This window comes from Gymnodraco acuticeps, unplaced genomic scaffold (genome assembly GCF_902827175.1).
Source record: "Gymnodraco acuticeps unplaced genomic scaffold, fGymAcu1.1, whole genome shotgun sequence".
Classification (NCBI taxonomy): domain Eukaryota; kingdom Metazoa; phylum Chordata; class Actinopteri; order Perciformes; family Bathydraconidae; genus Gymnodraco; species Gymnodraco acuticeps.
The window spans coordinates 3,221,996-3,248,277 of record NW_022989983.1 but is presented as its reverse complement, the minus strand read 5'-3'; the positions used below and the strand labels follow the sequence as shown (position 1 = coordinate 3,248,277).

General features: G+C 42.1%; 1 protein-coding gene and 1 non-coding gene across 3 annotated transcripts; one reads left to right on the top strand and one right to left on the bottom strand.

Annotated features, from left to right (window-relative positions):
• The first annotated feature begins 472 nt into the window (after nt 1-472).
• On the top strand, nt 473-24,374 carry prkcdb (protein kinase C, delta b). 2 transcript variants are annotated; one of them, XM_034212343.1, is made up of 17 exons: nt 473-720; nt 12,871-13,001; nt 13,223-13,495; nt 16,430-16,598; nt 18,021-18,052; nt 18,141-18,226; nt 18,597-18,726; nt 18,855-18,955; nt 19,079-19,160; nt 19,375-19,499; nt 20,603-20,776; nt 21,274-21,365; nt 21,473-21,535; nt 21,619-21,757; nt 22,058-22,246; nt 22,798-22,926; nt 23,070-24,374. In XM_034212343.1, the coding sequence occupies exons 2-17, from the start codon at nt 12,893-12,895 to the stop codon at nt 23,226-23,228; spliced, it is 2,052 nt and encodes a 683-aa protein (XP_034068234.1). In that variant the 5' UTR covers nt 473-720; nt 12,871-12,892; the 3' UTR covers nt 23,229-24,374. The 2 variants fall into 2 exon arrangements, with proteins under 2 accessions (XP_034068234.1, XP_034068233.1); XM_034212342.1 differs by having other exon boundaries at nt 19,372-19,499.
• Nucleotides 13,806-13,877, bottom strand: trnae-cuc. Its single transcript has one exon. It is a non-coding gene; the product is annotated as a tRNA-Glu (tRNA).
• Nucleotides 24,375-26,282: the final 1,908 nt, after the last annotated feature.

Below are 26,282 nucleotides of genomic sequence, written 5' to 3'. Positions count from 1 at the left end.
ATGTCTTAAATGTCCGGTTAGGATGTATTAGAACGAAATCTAAAATGAAAATTGTAAACAAGCAATCTGTATGTAAAAAAACCACCTGTATGTAAATTGTAAATAAGCCATCTGTATGTCAAATATGTCTTATATGTCTTAAATGACATGATGAATTGGAAATGGGGGACCCTGATGTAAACAAGACGAAAGTCTTTCTCTGGTCTGCATCCCCTTAACAATTGTATGTTTTGAGCTGTACTGTACTGTACCCAATATACAAGCTGTTAATAAACTTTTCAATCAATCAATCAAACCACCTCTACTGCAAAACCATTAGTGTGTGTGTGTGTGTGTGTGTGTGTGTGTGTGTGTGTGTGTGTGTGTGTGTGTGTGTGTGTGTGTGTGTGTGTGTGTGTGTGTGTGTGTGTGTGTGTGTGTGTGTGTGTGTGTGTGTGTGTGTGTGTGTGTGTGTGTGTGTGTGTGTGTGGTCATTGGGAATTCACCTGTGTGACGTCACGCCTCAGTGCTCTGCAGCGCGCTGCCACAGAGCTGCAGCAGTACAGAGTCGGGCTCGGAGACAGAGGGAGCTGAGTGAACCGCAGCCGCCTTCAACACTTCCTTAAACTCCATTGAAGTTTTTCAAAGTCGAACCTCCTGGGGAAGCCGTGCTGCTTCAAAAACTAAAACCGGGGTTACAAACTCGCGACGAACAAGACACTTTCCAAGACAGCGGAAGAGGTTAGTCGCTGTTTTTTGAGAAACTTGGGGTTACACTTGGTGTTGTTTGACACTTGGGACACTTGCTTTCTTGCAGGGAACTAGGTGTCAGGAGTCGCCTTTCTTTACTAGTCCCGGCTTTGGCTCTTTGTTTTGTCATAGAGGAGCAAACCTCTGTTCACATCAGTAGTAGGCTATTTGTGATAATAGGACCGTGTGGCGGTTGGGAACGGGAGGAGTTGCTGTCGCGGAATGTCGTTCTCTCGCCGTGTTACAGTGGGAGTTACGCAACGTTAAGCCATGTTTCAGTGCTGCAGGTCGGTGTCACACAACATAGACTGTGCTCGCCTCTGTTAGGCGGGAAACAATCATCAACACCGGGAAGAAAGTATGCTTGCTTCAGAAAGTCCTCTAGCGAAGTGTTGTATTCTATGGCAACAGGGGACACTTGGGAAACTAACAATGGAGGTACACGGAGGCGTTTGTCAGTATGCTAAAGAACCACAATGAGCACAAACGAGAGAAAGTAGATATTTAACCCATTTAAAGATGAGTTCCTTGTTTTCAGTTTTTCCTTTGAAACCCATTAATTCCATGCCTTAAATATCCCTAACTATGGTGGTTTAAATTAGTTACAAAATAAAGGCTACAATATGTACCATTTGAGAAACCAACCAGAATAAGCTTAACTTGCCAACACTTGTTAAGTGAAAGTAGCTCCTAAAAAGCTACAAAAGTCAAAACATCTGGCCAGAAAGTCTGCAAGTTGGCAGAAAATCTGACCGCTTGTTCTTTTAGGCCTCCCTTTTGAGTCATGCAATTATCAACATCAAGGTAAACATGTAATTATGGCTTTAATATGAGCAGTCCAAAGTTACAATTCCAGGTTATAGACCTGTCATACAGAAAGGCAGCACTGACAATAATAAGGTCCATATAAACTCACTGTTGAGTCCCAGGTCTGTATACTAAAGCAACTCTTCTACTCTACAGATAAAATCTAGTTTTTAACATCACATTTTGTCACTGTTAAAGTGACAAAATGTGAATAAAACCTTAATTTCTTGAAGTTCAAAATTAAATCAAGATACCTTGATTTGGAGCTGACTTTTCTGTCTTTCATGGAGTCCCAGGCTTCGTTATTTTGGTTTCTGCCGTGATTTGACAGAAAGCAGCCAGTGTTATTACAAAGACAAAACACATGATTACCGAAAACACCTAACGCTCATTGTGGTGTGACTTGAAGTGGAGCCGGTTTGAGTAGTTCAGCTGAGTTTGGTCCACAAGCCTGAAAAGTCAAAGGTTCACTGCAGTCAGGTGTCACAAAACTTATCTTATTCCACAGTGTTCTGGGTGTGTAGACATTGATTGAGAAAACATATGTAAACCACAATGAGAATGATGTTTTTATGGCGACAAAAATAAGTGTGATGTGTCAGAAGGATGACTAAATAAGTGTCTCTGTAAAGACTGCCCTTAATTTCTGTGGCTGTAACAACCTTTTAAAACCACACTGCAACTGATATGACTTGTAATTTCCCACACACTTGATCCTATTTTGAAATAACCCGTCAATCTTTTGCGAAAGTCTTGTGTCACACACTACAACACAGTCTGCCTTTGTGGCAAGACTCTATCCTGTTGTTATCTTCTGGAGGCGATGCAGCTCTGCAGGTAACACTATCTGCCTGCATCTGCCTGCAGTTAGAGGTGTGTCAATATTGGCTTGTGGCTCCATGGGCTGCTCCTCGGAGGACACTGTTGGGACATCTGCTCAGTGAGGAGTTGCCCATGCAGCACTGATCCCCAGATAGTGCAAACACGCATAAAAACATCCCAGACTAATTAGACACTCTTTTGACTGATATAGGGCTATGTTTATTGTGTGTATACAAGCTGGTATGCTTTAATAGGTAGGGCAAATTAAAACTCAAAAACCCATCAACTAAGCTGTAAAGTAGTACATGTTGACGTCATTGAAGATATTTACAGATTGAAATGAAAGATTTGATTTAATTGTAGCTGTTAGTCAGATAAGTTAAAGTGTACCTATCATGCTTTTGTTAGGCAATAGCATAGGCCTCAGATATATAAAAAACATGTCTATGAAGTGTTTTGCTCAAAATAACTAACAGATCACCCATTCTAGCCATGCCTCATATCCATCTATTTTACTTCCTGTTTCAAAAGTGCTGATTTGGGGTAATAATAAATAAATAAAAAAAGGACGGGGGCTGAGCTCATGCGGGATCCGGCAGCTACTGTCTAAACTAAGGCCCCGGCCACACGAGGACGAAAACGGCTAAACGCATAGGATTAACGCAAACGCAATCGCAAAAAAGCTTCCGTCCACACGCAATATTCACCGGATAGTGTCTGTCCACACGAGACAGCTCCGTTTAGCTCCAACCGCTGGAGAAGCTGCAGTACATATGCAGGAGCCTGTACGTGGCGCTGTAACTTCCTCCACAAAAGCAGCGAAGAAGCATGGTTGTCATGGTTGCCCTTCTGTTTATTCTCCGCGGTGGGGGCCGAGGGAACCGGGCAGAGTTTTTCGCCAGTCAACGTGTATTAAAGTTGAAATCTTCCGACAAAATTATAAAAGTGCCGGTCAAAGGTCTTCTTTGTTATTTATTGAGCTTTAAAACAAATGAATAACGAATCTATATATTATAATAATAAAATACACGGAGCCTCTCTTTTTCCTCCCTCTCTTCTGACAGCTTCAGTGTCTGTCTCATGCAGCAGCTGATCCAGTAATGAGTGACCCGGCCGACAATAAAAATAAACATATTTATAACTAGTTTAGGTAGTTTGAGAGGTAATTAAAATAGCTAAGGGTGATGATCTGACTTGAAGTGTGTGTTTTGTTCCGTTCACCGCCGCATCACAGCGGGAGGAGCTGCAGGTGAGCAGAGCTGCGTGTCTCCGTCCTGTAAGATTAGACTTCACTCGCGTTTATGTCCATATCGAGAGAAAGATAAATAATCTGAATTCAGTGTGCAGTTTACTTTGACGCGGGGGTGAGCAGCAGAGGTGGGGAGAGGCGGGGCTATTGCCTCATCATTATCAGAAAATGATCGTATAGGTCGTACACACGGAGCCGTTGGACCCCCCAGAGCGTTGCGTATGCCGTTCTATCCACCTTGGGACCCGTTATCGTTTCCACAGTCGTTTAGTGCCGTATTCGGTCATCCTCGTGTGGCCAAACGGTCTATATGACACTAAACAGTAACGCAAACTACCGTTTTCGTCCTCGTGTGGCCGGGGCCTAAATGCTGCGGTGATGAAACGCCATATCATGGATTATCAAGGATTATTTCTGAAACAGTATGGAGCTCAAAGGCTTTCTCTCTTGCCGGTTATACCACAAGGTGAGTTCCTTTTTACTTCCTGCTTCTTCACACACATGCTCTCCAGTACAGGTTAGCTCTGAGTGTTAGCGAATAAGACCATATTACGTCCAAAACAGTCGGGCATTGTTTCTGATAGCAACGTTTCTGATAGGGCCGTGGGTGTAAAGCCAGCCTAAATTTCCGATATTACGTCATATCGGAAGCAAATCTGAATCAGCTCCGTTGTAGCCCCGTTTTTAGAAATGTGGGTACGGAGGAAAAGAGAGAGGGTTTTATTTGCTGACGCTGCGTGAGTTCCCCGACACACAAAAAGTGCATTTTGCATGATAGGTCCCCTTTAACATGCAGAATCAAATCAAAATCAGAAAACTTTATTTATTCCAAGGGAATTTTCGGGACAGTTGCTCCATTTTAGAATGAAACTCAATTTAAAGAGAAAATAAAAGAAAACAAATATTTCCATAATCGTTAAGAAGTTAAAGCAAGTATTTAAAATACATAATAAAACACATATATAATGTTATATACATATATTTTTAACAACAATATAAAAGAAAAAAGGCACAAAATAAATGTGCACATTGTACTGCTATATATCAATACAACGGTAAAGTCTAACAATTGTAATTTTTTGAAATACTGAAAATAGTTTGGTAGATGTAGTTTTTACTAGAAAACATAATGCATCGTAGGGCTGCTCGATTATGGCAAAAATCATAATCTCGATTATTTGGGTCAATAATTGATATCACAATTATTAAACGATTATCCATTTACTTTGAAAACATCAATTTATTGAAAAAAAAATTTGAACAGTATGTTTTTAACAGTTGATTACCCTGAACTTTAAGTTTAATTCAACTAAAAAACCAATAAAAATAAATAAATAATCGTTTTATTTCGATTATGTTGTTTTCATAATCGTTGCAAGCCAAAATCGTAATTGCGATTAAAATACGATTAATTGAGCAGCCCTAATGCATTGTAGACATTTAATTTTGGCATATACTGTACTGTATATGAAACACAGGTATGCTATTGAGAACAGTAAATATAGCCCCACTTTCATTAAAAACTTCTTTTTTTTTATTCACTATGAAAAGTACAACATCTGATTCTTCTTATGAGGACCTGCTGTTATGCATAAGCATTCGCACGCAGACACTCACTCACAAAAACACAGGCATTTGTTAAGAATTTGCCGAGTCAGCAGTGGCTGATGATAGTTTAGCTCACTACTTGTCCCTTGGCCTCTTGTCCTCTCTCTCTCTCTCTCTCTCTCTCTCTCTCTCTCTCTCTCTCTCTCTCTCTCTCTCTCTCTCTCTCTCTCTCTCTCTCTCTCTCTCTCTCTCTCTCTCTCTCTCTCTCTCTCCGTCCGTCTTTCTCTCTCACGACACACACACTCCACATCATGCTCTCCTGCTTGGCTCTCCATGCTCGCTCGGATGCTATTTTGTCTGTCTTAACCGAGGCTTTGTGAACTGTGAGCGAGGCAGAAATGGACACCACTCTTAATGCATGTGGGGAGAAGACACACACACACACACACACACACACACACACACACACACACACACACACACACACACACACACACACACACACACAGTGGCAGGATTCATTCCATGCTGGTATAGCAGGTTTGACACGGTGCCAAAGAGCTCAGGAGGAAGGGAGAGGAAATCAGAAAGCCATAGTTGCTCTGAAGTTTGTGTTCCATCAGTCCGAACATCACGTTGGCTGTTTTTGACAGCTTGTATTGATTTAGTCTAGGGTTTACTCAAGTTATAATAGTATCACTGATATAAGTGTATCACATCTGACTCTGACCTTGAACCAGCAACCTGTATGTTTGAGAGATGGAGCATCACATAATATTGTAAAATGCACATTTTCATGTTTTTTTCTTCAGCTTGTAGGTGACAACATCTGTAACACGTCTGTTGACATGACCTCTGTCAGTGTGTGTAGTAGAGGGGCGGGGGTGTGTGTGTGTGTTAGACATTAACCTTGGTTAGTGAAATAAAGGAAGGCTTTGATTCTTTCCAGCCAGTCTCCACTGAAATTCATTAAAGGCTGCTTTGTTCAAGGTTATTACTGTGTGTGCGCGCCGCAGGCACACTCGGGTGCCCTCGGGGCGGTGTTAATGCGGTAATAATACACACCATGCCTTGGTGGAAGGATTGTGGATTAAGGCAAGTTTTGTGGGATTTAGGTTGCTTTGTTTGCTGAAATAGTCCAAATTGGGGATAGAAAAATTAAATCAATGAATTGATTGGGCTCAAAGTAACCCTTTACATGAGATATTGTATCGTTGATGCTTTTGGTAGTACTGTGTGTTGCTGACTCACTTCAGATTTGTACGACTCCCTTTACCCACATCGTAGTTTTTTATTTTAAACATTTTGCAAAACACTTTTTGTTCACACCTACCTACATTTGTTTGATTTCAAATAATGCCTTTCAATTGCTTTTGTATGTACCATTTAACATAAATTGCCATAATTCTGTATAAATCAATTCAACTCTTGCAAAGGTAATGGCTGGAGCAAGATCTGTGCTTGGAATTGTGAACAAATCAACTGTAGAGCCCTGATAATATCCATCCATCCATCCATCCATCTTCTCCCGCTTATCCGTGGTCGGGTCGCGGGGGTAGCAGTTCCAGCAGAGAGCCCCAAACTTTCTTTTCCCTGGCGACATCAACCAGCTCTGACTGGGGGATCCCAAGGCGCTCCCAGGCCAGCGAAGAGATATAATCCCTCCACCTGGTCCTAGGTCTACCCCTTGGTCTCTTCCCAGCTGGACGTGCCTGGAACACCTCCCTAGGGAGGCGCCCAGGTGGCATCCTAACTAGGTGCCCGAACCACCTCAACTGGCTCCTTTCGACGCGAAGGAGGAGCGGTTCAACTCCGAGTCCCTCCCGGATGACCGAACTTCTCACCTTATCCCTAAGGGAGATACCAGCCACCCTGCGGAGAAAACCCATCTCGGCCGCTTGTATCCGCGATCTCGTTCTTTCGGTCATGACCCATCCTTCATGACCATAGGTGAGGGTGGGAACGAAAATGGCCCGGTAGACAGAGAGCTTTGCCTTCTGGCTCAGCTCCCTTTTCGTCACAACGGTGCGGTAAAGCGACTGCAGTACCGCTCCCGCTGCTCCGATTCTCCGGCCCATCTCACGCTCCATTGTTCCCTCACTCGAGAACAAGACCCCGAGATACTTGAACTCCTTCACTTGGGGTAAGGACTCATTCCCTACTTGAAGTGGACAGTCCATCGGTTTCCTGCTGAGAACCATGATAATATCAATAAGAATATTCAATAATGTTCATTGGGTTAAGGTAGCCTACTCGCCGCGGATTTTCCGTCCCTATTTGGTTGTAGATGAAAATGGTAAATGAAAATGATTATGCATCCTTCACACAGGTACACTTTGTCCTTTTGAGTTTATGTACAATATGTGATTCCAGTAAGAAAATGATCCAGTACAGTCAACATCACAATAGGAACAAACATTTTCCATGAACGCTGTTTAATTTCCAATGTGGAGGGATCGTTTTACTTTGAGCTATAAAGCGCAGTTTTATGATCAGAGAGACGTTTATTCACACAGCTGCACACCAGGTTATTAGACCCGGCTCACTCTGACCTTGCTTGTTCAGGTACATTATAATTGTGTGAGGCGTGTTTGTTCAGCTTTAATTTGCTAAGCTACTGCTCCATCCAGTCGGGCTGTTGTGGGTCTGTTATGAACCTTTGTGTCTCTCACTCAGCCCGGCACGCCTCCTTCATTCCCCTGTCACTCTCTGCTGACAGCAGGACAGGGTTTCTAAAGTGTTTTGATCACAAGAAGTGCAAGCACAGTGTGACTCTCCTCCCTTATCAAAAATGCTTTAGTATTTCCTGTAATTTATCACCAAACATAATACTGCATTGTGTCAAATACTTTCTGGTTCTGCAACCGCAAGGCAGCACCAAGTGAGCCAGACACCGCCAAATGTGGCAGACTCAAAGTGATTGCTCTGACATCTGTTACCTGTGTCTCACCTTTCATCTTCTAGCTTTTTTTAACATCCGGTCGGGCCAGTTTTTTGAGTGGCAGACTTTGTTTTCAGCTTTCTCCAAGCTCTCTTGCAGCCCCCCCCCTCTCCCTTTCTGAGTAGACAACCACCAGCTAACGCACATGTTGAAAACATATATTATGATTTAGGGTCAGTAAGGTCAAAATATGTCTAAGTACTGACTGAGTCAAAGTGTCTCGTGTGCTGCTGATCCTGACGACTTGTCTCAGCATTTCTCATTCAAGTGAGTTAAATCAGTTATTCTACAGTATTTGACAGAAGGCCTTTTAGCTTGTCATAGAAGGATAAGCACAGGTGTTGGTAATAACATTAACAATGTCTCCTCTATTTATGGGTCTAAGTGAGCCATGAGAGCATGACTGAAATGCTAGCATGCGCAAGGCCAGGACTGAAGCAGGCAAATGAAATCAAGCCTTTGTTTTTTAAATGTATATTTACACCTGTGCTTTTCCATGTTTGAATATCTTTTATGGACTGCATTCCATTCAGGTGAGACGGTGTCAGGGCCCGGTCTCATTCGAATACCTTACTGTAAGATTTAATGACACTTACTGTAACTAAGCCATTGTTTTTGCTATGTGCATATCCTGCTATGACAAGTCAATATGTCACCTGTCAAGAAAAGGCAGGTAGCTCATGGGAATGTTTAATAATAATAATAGATTTAATTTGTTAGCGCTTTTACAGGTGCTCAAAGTTTAAGTGCTCTTAGTCTGAATGTCTTCTATAAATGAAAAACAAATGATCACTTATCTTTGACTTAGTGCTTGGATACGCAGTAGGGTTGCCAGAAACTGACCATGATCAAAATCGATTATTCGGCAGCCCTGGCGAATAATAATCGATTAATCGAAGAAAAAGAAAAATCGCTGGCATCCCTAATACGCAGTGTGGTGTTCTGTCATGCATGATGTTTCATATTTGATTCCTTGCAATTAATACATGTGGTATCGTGTCTGGCAATGCTCTAACAGGCCATGTTCACTTCATGCTTGTTTCAGGAGCTTTCTGCCTTGAATCTGGCAACCAAACACACTCAGTTGGACTGGAATCCATCCCATCGCTCGTATTGCACGTTGTCCAATCTGTAAGGGAATACTCCACTGACCGAAAAGAAACTATAACGATGCCTTGTCTTCATGGTAAACATTGTTGTCCTGTTGAATTAAAATACATTTAGGGACTGTTTCTATGGTATAAAAAAGGCTTGCAAATCTTTGTTAATTATGTGGCAGAATGATATATTATTGTACCGTTTATCTGTTAAAGTATATTTGAACAGAGCTCTCGATCCCTTTTAACTTTTCGGCCGGCGACGTCTGACAAAAAGAGTTTCCCTCAAGGCATTACTACGTCAAAATCAGTGAGTCATCTCTATAATAATCTCTTTGATTGAATGATGGTTTTCCAATGTTTCTAATTTAACTTCACGAGATGAAACAAGGTCATTCTGTTTGTGTGGTCCCTCCCGTGAAAGAAGCCTACCTTTCTTAGTTCAGGTTTACACAAAGCTCCCCAACCTGCTCGACCTGCTCGATCACCTGTTCCAAGTTCAGTGCATACCAAACCTTTGACTATCATTTAAAGTGCTTCGCTGAGCGTGACTGATGATGGTTTAACGTCATGCATCTCTGACTCCAGTATTGTGTTGCAAGTAATGGAATATCGGTCTCACGTCATTATTAAAGGTCATTTCCCTTGTTGTGTAATGATCTACTTGTTCAGCTACTGGCTGTTATGTGTGTGATTCTGCTAAACACAGGATTCGATATGAAAGGAATCTGATTCTGAAATATATCCCATCATTTTGTTTTGTTTTTAGAATAGAAATGGTTCAGGTAACTTCCTCATAGCTGATATGCCTTGTTAATTCACATGGCATTTAGTAATATGGTGTATTTATCTTGTTGTGTTTCCTGCATACTGGGCATAACATAACTCAAGAACCAATGACAAGTGATCCAGCTTCACATTGACTGGAACTGGTGCTTGGCAGTCATTTGAATCTAGGACAAAGGCTAAAGACTTCATTTAGAAGAGCTAAAGAGCTCGTTGAGGCCTCGCACAAGCATAAGATCAATATCTAAATCACTGGACGTCAGCGTCTGAGTGCAAATCTGGTTCTTTCATTGAGTCTGATTTCTCCTCGTGTCCACTGGCCTGCCTTCCTGTGGGTTGGCTATCTTTTTTTTTTTCTCCCATTTAGCTATTCTCCTCTTCCCACCCCTTCCCCAATTGCATGTGCTCACTTTTTCCACTCTGTCTGGGGAAACAAGGCTCTCTTTTCTCTGTAGCAAGGCCTGTGTGTGTGTACACAAGAGAGTGTGTAAAGTGGATGGGAAATTGGAAATGTTAGTCTTGGTGTGTATTTCTTTTCTGTCAAGATTTTGATTCAATATTTTTTGTGTGTGTTTTTCTACAATGATTATCTCTTGTGCTTTGTTTGAATAGCCTCCTTATTTAAGCTCAATGATAAAGGGTCCTGTTTCGTGATGGTCCTCTTTTTGACTAGAGACATTTGTGATTTAGGAACAATTAAATACATTGTTTTCTAGATTGATCAATTGATCGTTTGTATATAAAGTAACCAGCAGTACTAAAATACAAACAAAGACTTCATTAATATGCAATTGTTCTATCCAGTTAACCTCAAAGAACACTAGGCACGTTCTCACGTATCCGTGGGCTACTGAGTAACCTCTGACTTTTGGAGGAGGAGGCTAAGAGCTTGCTCAAGGGGCATCTTACTGATGGATGCTGAGACATTAGTGTCAGTCATTCACTTCTACATTTACATTTCTCTTGTTTGTCTTGGATATCAAACCAGCAGCGTACAGAACAGTCTGCCTCTGTTGGGCCCCCTGCCTCCTACACACTATATCCTGAGCCAAGAGTTAAGTTCAGCTGCACACGTTTACACCTGAGACCTGTTTACTGCACTACGACTTGTACTACTAAACAGCTCCAGATTGTTGACTTGGAGACGAAGGTTTCCACCATCAAAACCTTTCAGCTGGGGATACAGAATACTTATCTTTCTAAAGCTCTGCATTCAGAGTGCCACTCAGCTCAAAATAGCATCTATTCCACCTTTGCATGCTGAGCAGCATGCATGAAAATGTATCACAGCATGCAGCGCTTCAGTCATCTAGAGCCTGAGCTCAACATTCAGCAGTGAGAAAAGCAACATGAACACAAACTGAAGTCATCCCCTTAGGAATGATTCATTATGTAAGCAGACACATGGAGGCAACAGGGTAATCCTGTTCAGCAGAAGAAGCCAAACATCTGAATCAAAGCTGTGTTACGTCGCTGAAATAACTATTGTTAAAAACCCACAAAAAGTGCTGCGTGGATTTTATAGCTGCACCGGGAATGAAGCTGTAGGCTGATGTGACCTCTGGTTCTTGCTCTGTGTTTGTCTAACATGACGCTTAACTGGATGCTCCCAGAAAATGTCACCCTTTTGTAATCAGTCACAAGGTCTGATGAAAGTACACGCATATATACAATGGAATCCCTTTTCAAGGACTAAACCTTTTGCCTGCTGTCATCTTGCCTCCCAAAAATAGTTCCCCAAAAAGTGTCTTTAAGCCTGGCGGATTAATATTAACTCTGGTGAGACTGTTGTTCAAACCCCACACAAGAAGCACTTTAAGAGGAAGTGTGCGAAACACATGGAAAACACTTTTGAACAAACCTGTCGGTGGAGCAACTCGGCTGAAATGAAGCAAGCGAGTGGACGCTTTTGCAAGCTGTGGTTGCTTTAGGTTTTGTACTTTCAAAATGAAGTGCGGATCTGAAATTGCACTTGGACTGTTTAGCTTGGAGGGTGAATGCACAACTTACTGTATATGTCAAAATACATTGGTTTTAGGTGAATAACAAATGAATGAAAGCACGTTCTAATAGTGCAATTGACTGATTTGGCCTTAAGACAGCCTTGGGTGACAGTCACTCTTGGGTGACACAGAACGTTTTTAAGTTGTAGAAAGGATGGATTTTATTTGCAGAGACACTACTGGGAAATACTGAAAAAGATACATGTGGTTTAACAAAAAAGAAAAGTAGAAAGGGGAAGCAAACTAGAAAGAAAAGAAAAGGAAATACTACAACAAAGATACAGGACTCACAGTAGGCTAGATTTTAGGTTTATTAAGGGTGTAATGTACGCCCCATTTGTCCACACATTTATGCAATGGATTAACACTGTGGTATGATTTAGTGCTACAAAAGTCCTCCAAACGAATGGCTTGACACCCAAATCTCCACAGTCAGATGAGTATAGACTGTTGGGAATAAGGACCTAACAACCAGGAGGAAAAAGCTAACGTTGTGCTAATCTTCTACCATTTGTTTGTCTTTTCCTCTAAACTGGGACTCTCGGCTTTTCTTGGACATGTAATCTTTTTGGTATTCCTGTTCACATGAGAACAGGAACATTGAGCTTTTTCTTCCCTCCTTACTGGAAGGTAGTTTCCAAAGTGATGTCTTGAGTTAAACTTCGACTTCCTCTGTAGTTCCCGTCTGAGGACACTGTTTGCCTCAGACTGTCTTCCTTCTTGTTTTACACTCAGCACTGAAGCACCCTAAGTACAGGCTGAAGATGTGTAAATCACTGATGTTCCTCTAGGGGCTTTCCAATCATACTTATAGACAGCATACAACACCATCTGTCCTGTGACCCTTATGTGTGTGATGTTCTAACTGTGTTTATGTCTTTGTTCCAGGAGGCTTCGGTGAGCGGTCACCATGGCACCCTTCCTGCGTATCACCTTCAATGCTTATGACGTGGGCACCCTGCCCGCTCTAACCGAAACTCCCATCTGTGCCATCAAGATGAAGGAGTCTGTCAACACGGGTATGTACAGATGCAAACACACACACACGCAGTCATCATTTTATCTAGAATGGGAACATATGTCCCAAGTGTAAGAGCCTTAACATTCTCCATCTGCTTGGCTCAAACATGTATATAAATAAACTTTGAGGGATAATCACTCTTTTCCTGTGAATTTCCTGAGAGAGAAAAAGTTAAAGATAACGTTTTTTTCCTCCTAATGATGAATCCTTTTTTCACAGAGCGAGGAAAGACCTTGGTGCAGAGGAAGCCCACCATGTATCCCTCCTGGAAGTCCACTTTTGATGCTCACATCAACGAGGGGCGTGTCCTAGAGGTGGTCCTCATGCAGAGCGCCGAGGAGCCATTGGCCAACGCCACGGTGGGCTTGTCTGTGCTGGCAGAGCGCTGCAAGAAGTCCAAGACGGCCGGCCGCACCGAGTTCTGGTTGGACCTGCTTCCCTCAGGGAGGGTCCAGATGGCTGTGCAGTTCTTCCTGGAGGACACGGATGCAGGTAACGCTTTGAAATATGTTGTACTGTTTCATATTTGTGACTTAATAAGTCAGTTAAAAGTATTTCTCCAATTATACCTGTCATCAGTTTATTCCTCAAAAATAGAACTTCTCCATCAGGATTGTGTGGGTGTGGTTAGATTATGTCGACGTGGCAAAGCAAATTTAGAAAGCAACCCTGCAACCGTCATCACATACACACCGTTTGGCCCTAGTCAGGGTAAAAAATAGACGGACATTCAAAGGATTTCCATGAAAAGTTTTAGAAACCCTGGTTTTAAAAAGCATTCACCCGGCATTCAAAACAAGTGTTCCCTGACCGGGAATCGAACCCGGGCCGCGGCGGTGAGAGCGCCGAATCCTAACCACTAGACCACCAGGGAGTGATGTCATCTGAAGAAAGAAGTGTCGTAGTGTCAGCTGTTGGGGAAAACCCCCTGCCCCCTCTCTCTTTCTCTCTTCCCCCCTCTCTCTTTCTCTCTTCCCCCCTTTCCTTCTTCTCTCAAGTACACCCACATACATATCCCTTGAGTTTATATGTAACGCTATGTTTGCTGTTGGAAAGGAATCCTTATCTTGAGTTCATTAATAAGTTCATCATGAGTTATCTTCAACCTTTTTAGGAGTGAGGAGACTAAATGCTCTGGGCTTACTGCTCTGCAATAAATTCTCTCTCAAACAGCGAAGGGTTAATCTGCAACCTGGTGAAATATCTCACTGGGCCTGTCAGCTGACTGCAGGTGTGGCCCTCACAACCAAAGCTCTGTAACAGTCCTTCAAGGTCGGGAAGGAATCGAGCCTCAGGGCTGGCTGTACGTAGAGAGTTGTAGATCTCCGTGCAGGGAAGAGGGGGAAACATGAAACCATTAATTTGGTAAGATAAGGCCACTTGATAAGATGGTCTTCCATTGGAGTTCAAAATCCTATTCCTATCACTATCTGCTTTTGAAAGCCTGTTTTAGTTTCACTTTGGCTGCCAGAAGCAGAAGTTGGGATCCAGACAGGGAGCCCGGTATATGGTATACAGCTGTCTGCCAACATGGAGTGGGATCGGGTTATATTTACAAACTAGTTTAGTTGAGGGGGGATTTCTGCGTGGGAGCAGCACAGACAGGGTTCACTGTTTAGGGTTGGAGGGGTCATGAGAGGGAAGGGGGGGGGGGGGGGGTAGGGGTTGTTATGAAAGAGCCCCACACTGCATCAGCCTCCTACACACTCCACAGGTTTCCTGAAAAGCAGCCTGAAGTATTTTTAGTCATGTGTGAACGGCCCTTAGCGCTGTCTGCCCTCCTCAGTCTGCCCCCCCCCCCCCACCTCTCTCTCACTCACCTTCCACTGTCTTGGCTCAGATCACTTTCCAAACATAAACATCTGTCAGGAGAATGGCAGAGAGGAAGTAAGTTTATCTCGCTCACCTCATCACACTTTCAGCTGTCTATCAGTAGTCTCTTTAAGGCTACCCCTGTCCCTCTATCTCACCCCATCTCCCCCTCTTCTACCCACTATCTCCTCTGCCTCCTTTGTTTACCTCTCCCACGCCTCTTTTACTGTCTTCTTTGGATGACTTTTGACCCACCCTGTTGATTTGCGTCAGTCGAAGCCGCCTATCAACGATGGCATTTTTCTGTATTTACCCCCCATTAAGCAGCAGCAATGGTGGCCTCCCCTTGGCTATTTGCACTGATGAGTCATTCATGATAATGTGCCGTCCTTTAAGCCCCTGTCACACTGTCCCGAAGTTGACACCCGATGGACACACGTATATGGAATTGTGAATTTCGCACGAAGATGGCCCCGAACCACACACGAAGGCAACATTTACATTACATTTAAGACCTACAACTGCAACGAAAGTACCAAAAACAATTATGGTACAGTACTATGATACTGTACTGATATCTTCAGACTTTGTTCTTTACTTTATCCGTCTTTATATGTAGAAAATATTACGTTTTCTCCGTAATGTTGTTTCCATAGCAACAACAACTTCCTGTCAACTCTCCTTCAAAATAATATATTATATCCTTTTCAGTTTCACAGAACACAAATTGGGTTATTTACATAATATGTTTACATGATTTTGTTGTGCAATAAAACAACCCGATGGACACACGATAAAGGAAATGTTCAAATTCGGCTGTGATCATAGCAACATCGGGCCATTCGTGAGGGCATCTTAAGCCATCGTATGACCGCCGGTGTTGTTTCTCAGGCTCCGGCAGCAACTTCGTGAGTGGTGGCAAAATCTTTGGCATGCCAAAAAATTGCCGAAGGACCTTGCGAAAGTTCATTTTCGTGTTGAATTTGTGTGTCAATTTTGCCCTTCGTAAGGCCATCGTGAGGACATCGTGTTATCATCGGTGCCATCGGGCATTCGCCCCGATCAGAGTGAGGGCGAATGCCCGATGGCACCGATGATAACACGAAGATGACACGATTCGACAAGATGCCCTCACGGGTGCCTTACGAAGTTGCCGCTCACGAAGTTGCTGCCGGAGCCTGAGAAACTCCACCGACGGTCATACGATGGCTTAGATGCCCTCACGAATGGCGCGATGTTGTTACGATCACAGCCGAATTTGAACATTTCCTTTATCGTGTGTCCATCGGGTGTCAATTTCGGGACAGTGTGACAGGGCCTTTAAGGAATATCAACAAAGCTTATCGGCTAGAGTGTAAACAAATAAGGTTGTGAAGAGAATAACTAGAAAAGCAACTTTATCATGCATTATCTCACAAAGGAATAATGGGTTTTTTCATATGCCTTTTTCTCATTTGAATGGTTTCTTCCTTCTGAAAACATAACCTCCTTGGTCGAGATGAATTGGCATCCCGAAAAAAAATTATTTGTCTTAAGCTGAGCTGTTTTAACCAACATCTTTTCAACAGATTAGGAATACATTAGCATGATTTGTGAATTGATCTCCCCTCTCAGCGCCGGGTCAGAAGTCGTTGAAGGTTTCTTCCGAGGAGGGAGTGACGACCCTCAACAGGAGGAGAGGAGCCTTCAAGCAGCCCAAGGTTCACTTAATCAAGAACCACGAGTTCTGCGCCACCTTCTTCAGCCAGCCCACCTTCTGCTCCGTCTGCAGAGAGTTCGTCTGGTGAGACACCAAATCCAGCCTTGGTTACATCACAGCTGTCCCTGTTCTGCCACTAGGGGAGCAACTAATGATGCTGTTCAATACCAATCAATCTGCCATTTGCTATCTCGGTTATCCTTAGGTCTAGGAAAAATAGTCCATCTTAGTTTCTGAAAGTCCCGGATGATGTCTTTAAATGTCTTGTTTTTACGGTCCCAAACCAAAAGGTATTCCATTTAACCTGATATAAAACATAAAAAGGCGAAATCCCCATATGTGAGGGTCTGAAAACATCATTTTTAAAACTTTATCAACATATCTTGCAATTATGTTTCCTCTTGAACTAATTGATTAGTTGATTAACAATTGCAGCTCTATTTGTCACCATTATGTGTTAGTAGTAAAGTTGGTTAGCACATCAAATGCTTTTGAGTATCTGCAGTGAGAGATAATGTTAGTGATTTGCACATTATACTATCTTGTCGAGACTTATCTAGAAGCAGCCACTTTGCCTGTCGACTTGTTTCTCTGCATTGTTATTATCACCAACTGCATGTTCTCCGCTACCAAACAAGACAAAAACATCAGTTATGCAATAAGAAAAGTCCAGCCTGCTCTCTATGCTGTTGAATTCGTAGCGCTTCTAGTTTCCTAAACGGAGCCGTCCTGGGGGGTTTGTAATAGTAGAAACCACAGCAGGACGGGTCTTATGAGAATGAGTCAGAGTCTAGGGAAATCCCACAAAAGCTGTCAAGTTGTCTTCCAACTGTGTCAGCAGCACTAACCTGTGAGCCAAGCCCCTCCCATCTCCCCTTCAGAGACAGGGAGGGAAAGTCAGTTGTTGTTTTTGTTGTCTGAATATTTGTTTGGCTCTGTGGCCACTTGTCAAGTTTCAGTCTTGTGATCTATGTGTAAGATTACAGCTATGCTAATAACAAATACAAACGATGAGTCAGTGCTGTGCCAACTGCAATAACAGGTTTATCGTGATTCATCCCATGCTTGTTTTTGTACTAACATAATACTTAGTGGACAGTACAGATGTCATTTGGTAGCTGTTGCATGAAGGAATTGCTAAGTATCTCCTGTGTAGCTACAGTACAGCACTGTCTTAAACACAATCATACTATTGAAAACCATCCTGCCATACATCCTGCATACATTGCTTACATTTTAGCAGCCATATATATATCCTTTTTTTTCTCACACCAATCTGAATTACAATACTTTATTTATCCAGGGAGGAATTGGGATTCATTACAGTTGCTTCAATTTGGAATAGATTAAATAAAATATGTATCTTTTTTAAGAATAAAAACATTAAAAAAAACAATGTGAAATAAAAAGGAAAATAGAATAAACATAAACCTAACTCTTGATGTTTGTATATATATAAATTGCTTTTTTTAATGTATTAATTATATTCCTTGTTCTACCATACAGGGGTTTCAACAAGCAAGGCTACAAGTGCAGACGTGAGTGTTTCATCAACCGCATTTTCATCAAAATGTACACTTTTTAAAAAATGTTCATAGTTAACACACTATTTATTTTTTCACCCAGAATGCAATGCAGCTATCCACAAGAAATGCATCGACAAAATCATCGGCAGGTGCACTGGGACGGCAGCCAACAGCCGCGACACCGTGGTGAGCAAAGTTCTCCAACGTCGATGCACAGCCCCCCCTCAGATCAGACCATTTATTACTTTTTCCCGCTGCGGTTCTTTGTATTCCTGCCTTGTTTCTTTTATGGCATAATAATTTGTCCATTAATCATTATATTGCTCAGTATGTTTACTTCTTACTCGAAGCAATGCAAAGTTATTTTTGCAATTCAATTCTTCAGTACAACTTAAATCAGATTCAATTCAAGATAACACACATCAGCATTAGAATCAATAATAAAGTATTAGCTGTGACATTTAGATTTTGTTCTGATCTTAAATGTATAGTCCCACTTGTGTCTAATTGACTCAACAGCTTTCTGTGGGTTTAATGGATCCCTGTGTGTGTGTAGTTCCAGAAAGAGCGCTTCAAGATCGACATGCCGCATCGCTTCAAGCACTATAACTACAAGAGCCCCACTTTCTGTGACCACTGTGGCAGCCTGCTCTGGGGTCTCTACAAGCAGGGCCTCAAATGTGATGGTGGGTGAAATGCGTTTATTTTACTTCATCATATCTGCCTTTCTCCTGCCATGCCTCTGACAATCTTCTCTTTGTATTTCCTTTTGCCACTTCAATCAATTCCCCCCCCCCCCCCCCTCTCTCACCAGACTGCAGCATGAACGTTCATAGTAACTGTCAGAAGAAAGTGGCCAATCTGTGTGGAATCAACCAGAAACTACTGGCAGAGGCTCTGCTTCAAATCAGCCAGGTGTGTACCGTGACATAGTGTGGACTATTTGTACATTTTACGCCATTTAGTGGGTTTTTTAAAAAGTAAGATTATTATAAAATGATTCATTGTAGATGTACAATGTCTGTTCTTCAACCCTAGACATCTATGAAGAAGCCTGCTCCCAATGCAGACGATATTGGCATCTATCAAGACATCAGAGGTGCAACAGTAGACCCTGGTGGTAAGATGTGTTCATTGCAGCGCGCACCTTAATCAAACATTGTGAGATCTAATCAAGTTTGACCATTTAAAGGTTGAACCCAAATGTCTCTGATAGTCTGTTGACCTGTGTTCACCTCCTCAAATCGTTATCCTTTGTGTGAGTTTGTATTCGTCTTTGCATTCAGATTTGCATATGTATTTACTCTGTGTGTGCAAATGTGTATTGATAGCAGATGAGAATTGCGGGCACGTGGTGGGCCCGACCCCCGCCCCAGTCACACCGACTGTTTCCAGGGTTCGCATCACCATGAACCACCTGGTGTTCCACAAGGTGCTGGGCAAAGGCAGCTTTGGCAAGGTAGGCCCCCTGGTCCCAACGTTTAGTCCTTTCCCCTGGATTCAACATGAAATAATACTAATATAGAAACACTTGTTATGTCAATGATGTTATACATATAACATATATGGTTAAAAAAACACAATATTCCTTAAATGATCCCCATGTAAATGTTGTTCATGTGAATTTAACCATGGTATTTATGAGCAGAAAACTCCATCTCCACGTTTTAGTATAGTTTATTGGGATCATTGAAAAGGTAATTAGTCATAGGTCATTAAAAGTGTTTTAATGTATAAATATGTGCAAGAAAAATACATTTGATTGAATTTGTACAGCTCTTTCACTTAACTTGCACCATATATTGTGTTTCTGAGTTAAAGAGAGTAAGAGAGACACCATCAGTGTAACACAGCAGCACAATTGCCGAGCGTTCACACATTCAAGACTCCCTTTCTTCTTAATCGTGGTGTGTGATTGTCTGCAAAGCCTGTTCGTGTTCTGTTCTCAGTGTAGTAACAGTGATTACCCGTGATCCGTGTCTCAAGCTATGCCATGTTTGGTCCTTGAATGTCATGCTTAAGAAGAAGTAGGAACATCTGCAGTGAGGAATCCATTAGAGGTGACATTGCCACGAAAGATAAATATGTGAAGACGTCTGTAAAAAATGTATTTTTCAACACAAGCAAGCTCTGGAGGGCACACATCTTTAAGAGGCAGACTCTTATCATGTAATCGTGGCTTAGTGCACTTTAAAACCTTTAGCTTTGAATAACTAGTTTTCTTAGACCAATGCTACTGCCTGGTAAATGACTTCCCTCACATTGAGGTTAGTGAGAGATGAGTAATGAGCCAAGCCGTTCATCCATCACTATATATTCCATGCTACATTTGACATACACCCTACACGAAGGTTGACCCATTTATGAAGCACATGATGGAGAGTTCATCTATATCCACTGTGGTCTGATGGCAGATCACTTTCAAACACATTGAATATTAAGAAATACTAAAAGAGCAGGAGATATAAATAACCTCTTCATTTACATGTATCTTCGCTACTCCCTGAAACCGCTGTGATCACCCTGATGAAGTGCTCACTCTGAGTCACTCTGACTCCCCAGGTGCTGCTGGCCGAGCTCAAGGGGCAGGGCCAGTTCTTCGCTGTGAAGGCTCTGAAGAAGGACGTGGTTCTCATGGATGACGACGTGGAGTGTACCATGGTGGAGAAGAGGGTCCTGGCCCTCGCCTGGGACAACCCCTTCCTCACACACCTCTACTCCACCTTCCAGTCCAAAGTAAGAGTAGCAGCAATTTGTCCTCGAAAAAATACAAAATCTCACTCAGGGAAAAAGTCCATTGTCCTGGCCATTATGTTTGTGAAGTTAAAAAATATATATTTTATAGCCGGCAAAAAAACAAAGAATAATTTCCCTGTCTACTAATATACATGTTTATATACCTGGTGGCTGAAGCTGCTTATATAATATATATATTTAAAATAATGATTCTAATGATGTGAACAAATTGCTTCATACATACATTATGTCAATTAAATATGCAATATAATTATTAGATGCTTTCAAATAAAATAAAATATCTCTAACAGTACCCATAGAAAAGTTTAAAAAAGCAATGTAAGGCAAATACCCCAGCAACAGTGACAATTCCCAGTTGTTGATAAAACACACACTCCAATGCCCTCTTATCTGTATCCATCCCTCTCAGGCTCACACACACTTTTCATGTCTCATTTGTCTGACAGTGAGCTGACAATAATGTGTTGTTTGCACAGGAGCACCTCTTCTTTGTAATGGAGTACCTGAATGGAGGCGACTTGATGTTCCACATCCAAGACAAAGGCCGCTTCGATCTCAACAGAGCCACGTGAGCACGCACTTAGAGAACTATGAGTAATACCTCGACTGTCATTTTCCACCATGGACTACCAGCAGCTTGTTTTAATCGTTGCTTTTGAACATTTCACCCTTCAGATTCTATGGTGCTGAGATAATCGTGGGACTGCAGTTCCTCCACTCAAAAGGAATCATCTACAGGTTAGATCCCACAGCCAATTTCCACTACGGTACTTCAAACAGGATTGTACATTGTATAAATCTCCTCCCGTGTCCTTCATCAGAGATCTGAAGCTGGACAATGTGATGCTGGACAAGGACGGACACATAAAGATAGCGGACTTTGGCATGTGCAAAGAGAAAGTGTTCGGAGACGTCAGAGCCACCACATTCTGCGGGACACCAGACTATATCGCACCAGAGGTTAGCTTTGGATTTTAGCCTTCTCAGACCTTTTACATGCACACAAACCTACAGTATACAGCACTGTACAGGAAGGTGAAACCCCCCAAAAGCACAACAGGACCTCTTTAAAACCAATTTGTTTAGCCAATTTGTCTAGAATATCTCTATTTGTTTTTGTTTTAAAGAGCCCCTTTCTTATCTCGATATGCATCCCTTCAATCATTCAGTTTAAAGACACCTTTAGTCGTCAAAGAGCTTGCATCTACACACTGTGCGTCCTTATTCTGATATGTTCTGTGAACCCGTCTCTCCTCTCAGATCCTGCTGGGACAGAAGTACACCTTCTCAGTCGACTGGTGGTCTTTCGGTGTGCTGGTGTACGAGATGCTGATTGGTCAGTCCCCTTTCCAAGGCGACGACGAGGACGAGCTGTTTGACTCCATCCGGTCGGACACGCCTCACTACCCTCGCTGGATCACCAAGGAGACCAAGAGCCTCATTGAACTGGTAACTACATCTGTTATGAAGCACGCTTTGTTCCACATATTCACAGATTGTGTTGAATTTACACACAAGAATAGATTTCACTGCAGGGCGGTGCACATTTTTTAAAGATTTGATTGAGGTTTTCCAAATAAGATTTAAGATGCCATCATATTTTATGACGTTCATAATACTTTGAAACAGTAGGGAATACATCTTTTAGTTTTATTTCGGTTCAAATTAAAAGCGTTTGGTGCAATCATATTAAATGTTTAGTAACATATTGTGAATTTTGGAAAGTATTCAATGTTACATGGCTCTGGGGTTATTGGAAATGTTTGGATCAGACGGGTTGGAAACAATTCTACGCAGCCACCCCTGATATCTTATTCTACAAATATCCTATTAGTGTAGCGAAACCTTTATCTGCAAATAAAACACTTGATTTCCTTATTTTTATAGAATTCTACTTTGTGAAAAAACCTATTCAGTGCAGACCTACGTGGCATTCAGTATTAAGGGGAGCTGATTTGTGTTGTTTCTCTAATCAAAATCTTCTTTCTTCCTTTTTCCAGTTGTTTGAGCGAGATTCCACTCGCAGGTTGGGCGTGGTGGGAGACATCCGTGCACATCCGTTCTTTAAAACCATTAACTGGCCAGCACTGGAGAAGAGAGAGATGGTGCCTCCGTTTAAGCCCAAAGTGGTATGAGCCTTTTTCAATTACCCTGAAATATGAGTTACCTGTATGATAAAGATTGCATCCAGGAAACGGATGACTTGAGTGTGTGCTTTGTTACATTAACTGAAATCCCTGACTGCCCCCCCCCCCCCCCCCCCCCCACACAGAAATCCCCCAGTGACTGCAGCAACTTTGATCGAGAGTTCCTGAGCGAGAAGCCGCGTCTCTCCCACGCTGACAAGAACCTCATCGACTCCATGGACCAGGCAGCGTTCGCCGGATTCTCCTTCATCAACCCCCAACTGGAAGAAATGATGAGCAAATGAAGAAGCTGCCTTGAGTCTTAGACCAGCACTTCGGAAAAAAAAGTTCAACTGGATGGAAAACAAGAGCATAAAAAAGATTTGAGCTGGACTATGACTTCCTCGCTTCCTCTATCAGAAGAGAAGGATACGACAGATCTGAGATGTTTGCTGGCATCTAAAGCAATAATCATGTCTCAGCTGTCAAAACTGTATAGGTGTATAAAATAGTATAAAACTCCAGGAGATTAAGGGAGATTGTTATTAAACGAGGTAACGATGATTTTTAGTCAATAATTAAATCTGTTTTTTCTTACTTTTCTAATTGTGCCTTTTGTTGACACTTTAAATCTAAACCAATCATCTAATGTACTGTATGTGAACATTTTGAATTCAAATGCACAAGCACGGTATTTACTGTCGCCCTGTGTGCTTTCCCTACTGCATGCCTCCTGTTAAACACACGTGTGTGTGTGTGTTACCACATGCATACAAAACATTTGGGTGTGTGCACGTATCTTTTGGATGCAAATGGTGCTACTGTAGTCAGGAACGTAGTCTGTATCCCTCTGCCAGACGTAAAGGCATCGTGTGAAAGGCTGTAATATAAAGTTGGGAGGATTTATATCCATCTGACGTGAGGTAATGAAATTGCAGAGCTGCATAGTTCCCTGTATTTCCCACTGAACTGTCTGGAGAGATTGGAGATGCTCTAGGCAAATCCCAGTCTCACATAACCTGAAAAGCTTTAATTTGTTTTTTAATTTAGCCAAGGATGTCTTCAAGTCTTGTGTGTGCCATTGGGGAGAAAAGCCTCTTGCTGTACGTCAATCTAAAGCATAGAACAAAAAATCATTCCATACACAATGTATATTTCATCTCTTATTGGACAGCTATGGTATGGTACTGTACCTTCACATGTGTTTGTGTTGAAGGATGTGTTATTTTACATTGGGGGGAATGGGCATTTCTGTGTAAGCATTGAGTGTTTGAACATGTGTAACATTACTTGAATGTAGGAATTTTAACATGGAAAATAATAATGCTGTGTATGGAAAATTAATATGTACATTCCAATGAGCTGCCTGTAAGTTATGGGTTACTTTTTTTTACTCTCCTTGTCTTTTACATCTAATTATAAATAAATACATTGTAAACTCTTAAATGTCAGCCTGTGTCGCTTGATTTCATTCACACAAGTAACAGACTTATGTATATCACAAGGCTTCATATGTAGAGGCTCTTAAAACAACACAAATGCTATTGTAAAGACCTGCATACCACAGAGATTCCAGGACTAATCACTGCATTCCTGCTGGTGTGTTGTGGCGCTCAGCTGGCTTCCTTTAGCTGGGTTCTTTATTTCATAATGCCTGAAGTGTACACGCATCCACAGAACTTTACCTTAGGATAATGTGAAGTCCTTTTGTAAAGGCACCAAAACATTTTAAACAGGGAATTTGTCAACATGAGAGATAGACCTGGCTGTCAGGCTTTACTGCTATCTAGCGTTCAGGTGCTGTAACTGCACCAGCAGGCGAGGAGACATTCCTGCAGTGCGCATGGCTCATGACCTGTCCTCGTCCTCTGTCCCCAGCTGTAATCCCCTGCCTGCTGCAGGATGTGGACAGGGAGCAAAAAACTATCCATCACAGCCACCTGCACTGTGCGACAAAACCTCTCCAAGTGGTTCAGACATTTGCCTTTATGCAAACACCTTGTGCTGCATTAAAGTTGTAGAGCCTTTAAAAATTATCAACACAAACAGCAGGTTTTAAAAGCATTTATTCAAGTAATATATAATTTAAGAAACGTGATTTATTCGGTGGTTTGGAGCTAAAAATAATTTCCCAATATCAGTCGTCTTCTGTTCAAGCTTATAGTGAGAGCAGTTCTACACTTTAATCAAATGACTGAATAAATGTGGACGAAATGCCTGCCCCCTATTGATTTATTCATGGCTCTCCGATTGTTTCGACTGTTCAGGATCAGATCGCTTTTCTGTAGCTCACATGTATCGTACTGTTTCCAGCTCAACGCGTGCACATTTTTCTTTTGTTATAACAGGCATCCGAAGGGTTGGTCTGCTGTGGAGGATAATCTGAGGCAGCAGCCCAAACATATATTTATATATGATCCAAGTCAGCGTCAAAAACATGTTTCTGGTTTATGGAGACGCTTTTCAAAACGACAAATACGCGTATTCAATAAAGAAATCACATTTCCAGTACAAACAAGATGGACTTTGAGCATTGCATTCACAGTGTCTAGCATATTTCCAGCAGTTTCTCCCGCCCTCTCCAAAAAACCCGACTTGATATCGTTGTGCAGCAGAAGTACCGTAACAGGAGGCAGCAATGCCATATAGAATCATTTCATTATGGTCTGGATATTATGTGATTTATTTTAAAAAGTAGGCCTACTTTCAAATTCTGCCTTTTATTGCGCATTGTGCTGCTGTTTTATTTACTTAACAAATATTATGTTGAGGGAAATTAAGGCAATTCGAGGTCACCTTCAGTAACACAATCTGTTTACTACTTCGTTACAGAACAAATAGGTTTTTAGTGACAAATAACAGTCTACTTATCGAAAGTGGGTCGATTATATGTGCAATTAATTCCAGCTCAACCATTAACTAAGTGTTGATTCCGCTGGGGATTACAAAAAAAAAACCATAACGACTGTTCGGGTTAACCCTCGTGTCTGTGTGCGAATTAAAGGAAACAGAAATCATTCAGCTTTTCTTTTTGTGTGAGGTTTTTACATATTTTTGGTATTGCTTCTGGTTGTGTGATATCGTAGTGTGTGTGTGTGTGTGTGTGTGTGTGTGTGTGTGTGTGTGTGTGTGTGTGTGGTGTGTGTGTGTGTGTGTGTGTGTGTGTGTGTGTGTGTGTGGTGTGTGTGTGTGTGTGTGTGTGTGTGTGTGTGTGCGTGTGTGTAGATGGAAGTCAGTGTGATGTGGGCTCCGAGGCATATAGGCGGCAGAACATGCGCAGTGGCCGTTTGTGCCATATTGGAATGAGGTCGTGAACGAGAACTGCGTCAAGCTGGCGACACGCAACCGGAGTGACACCG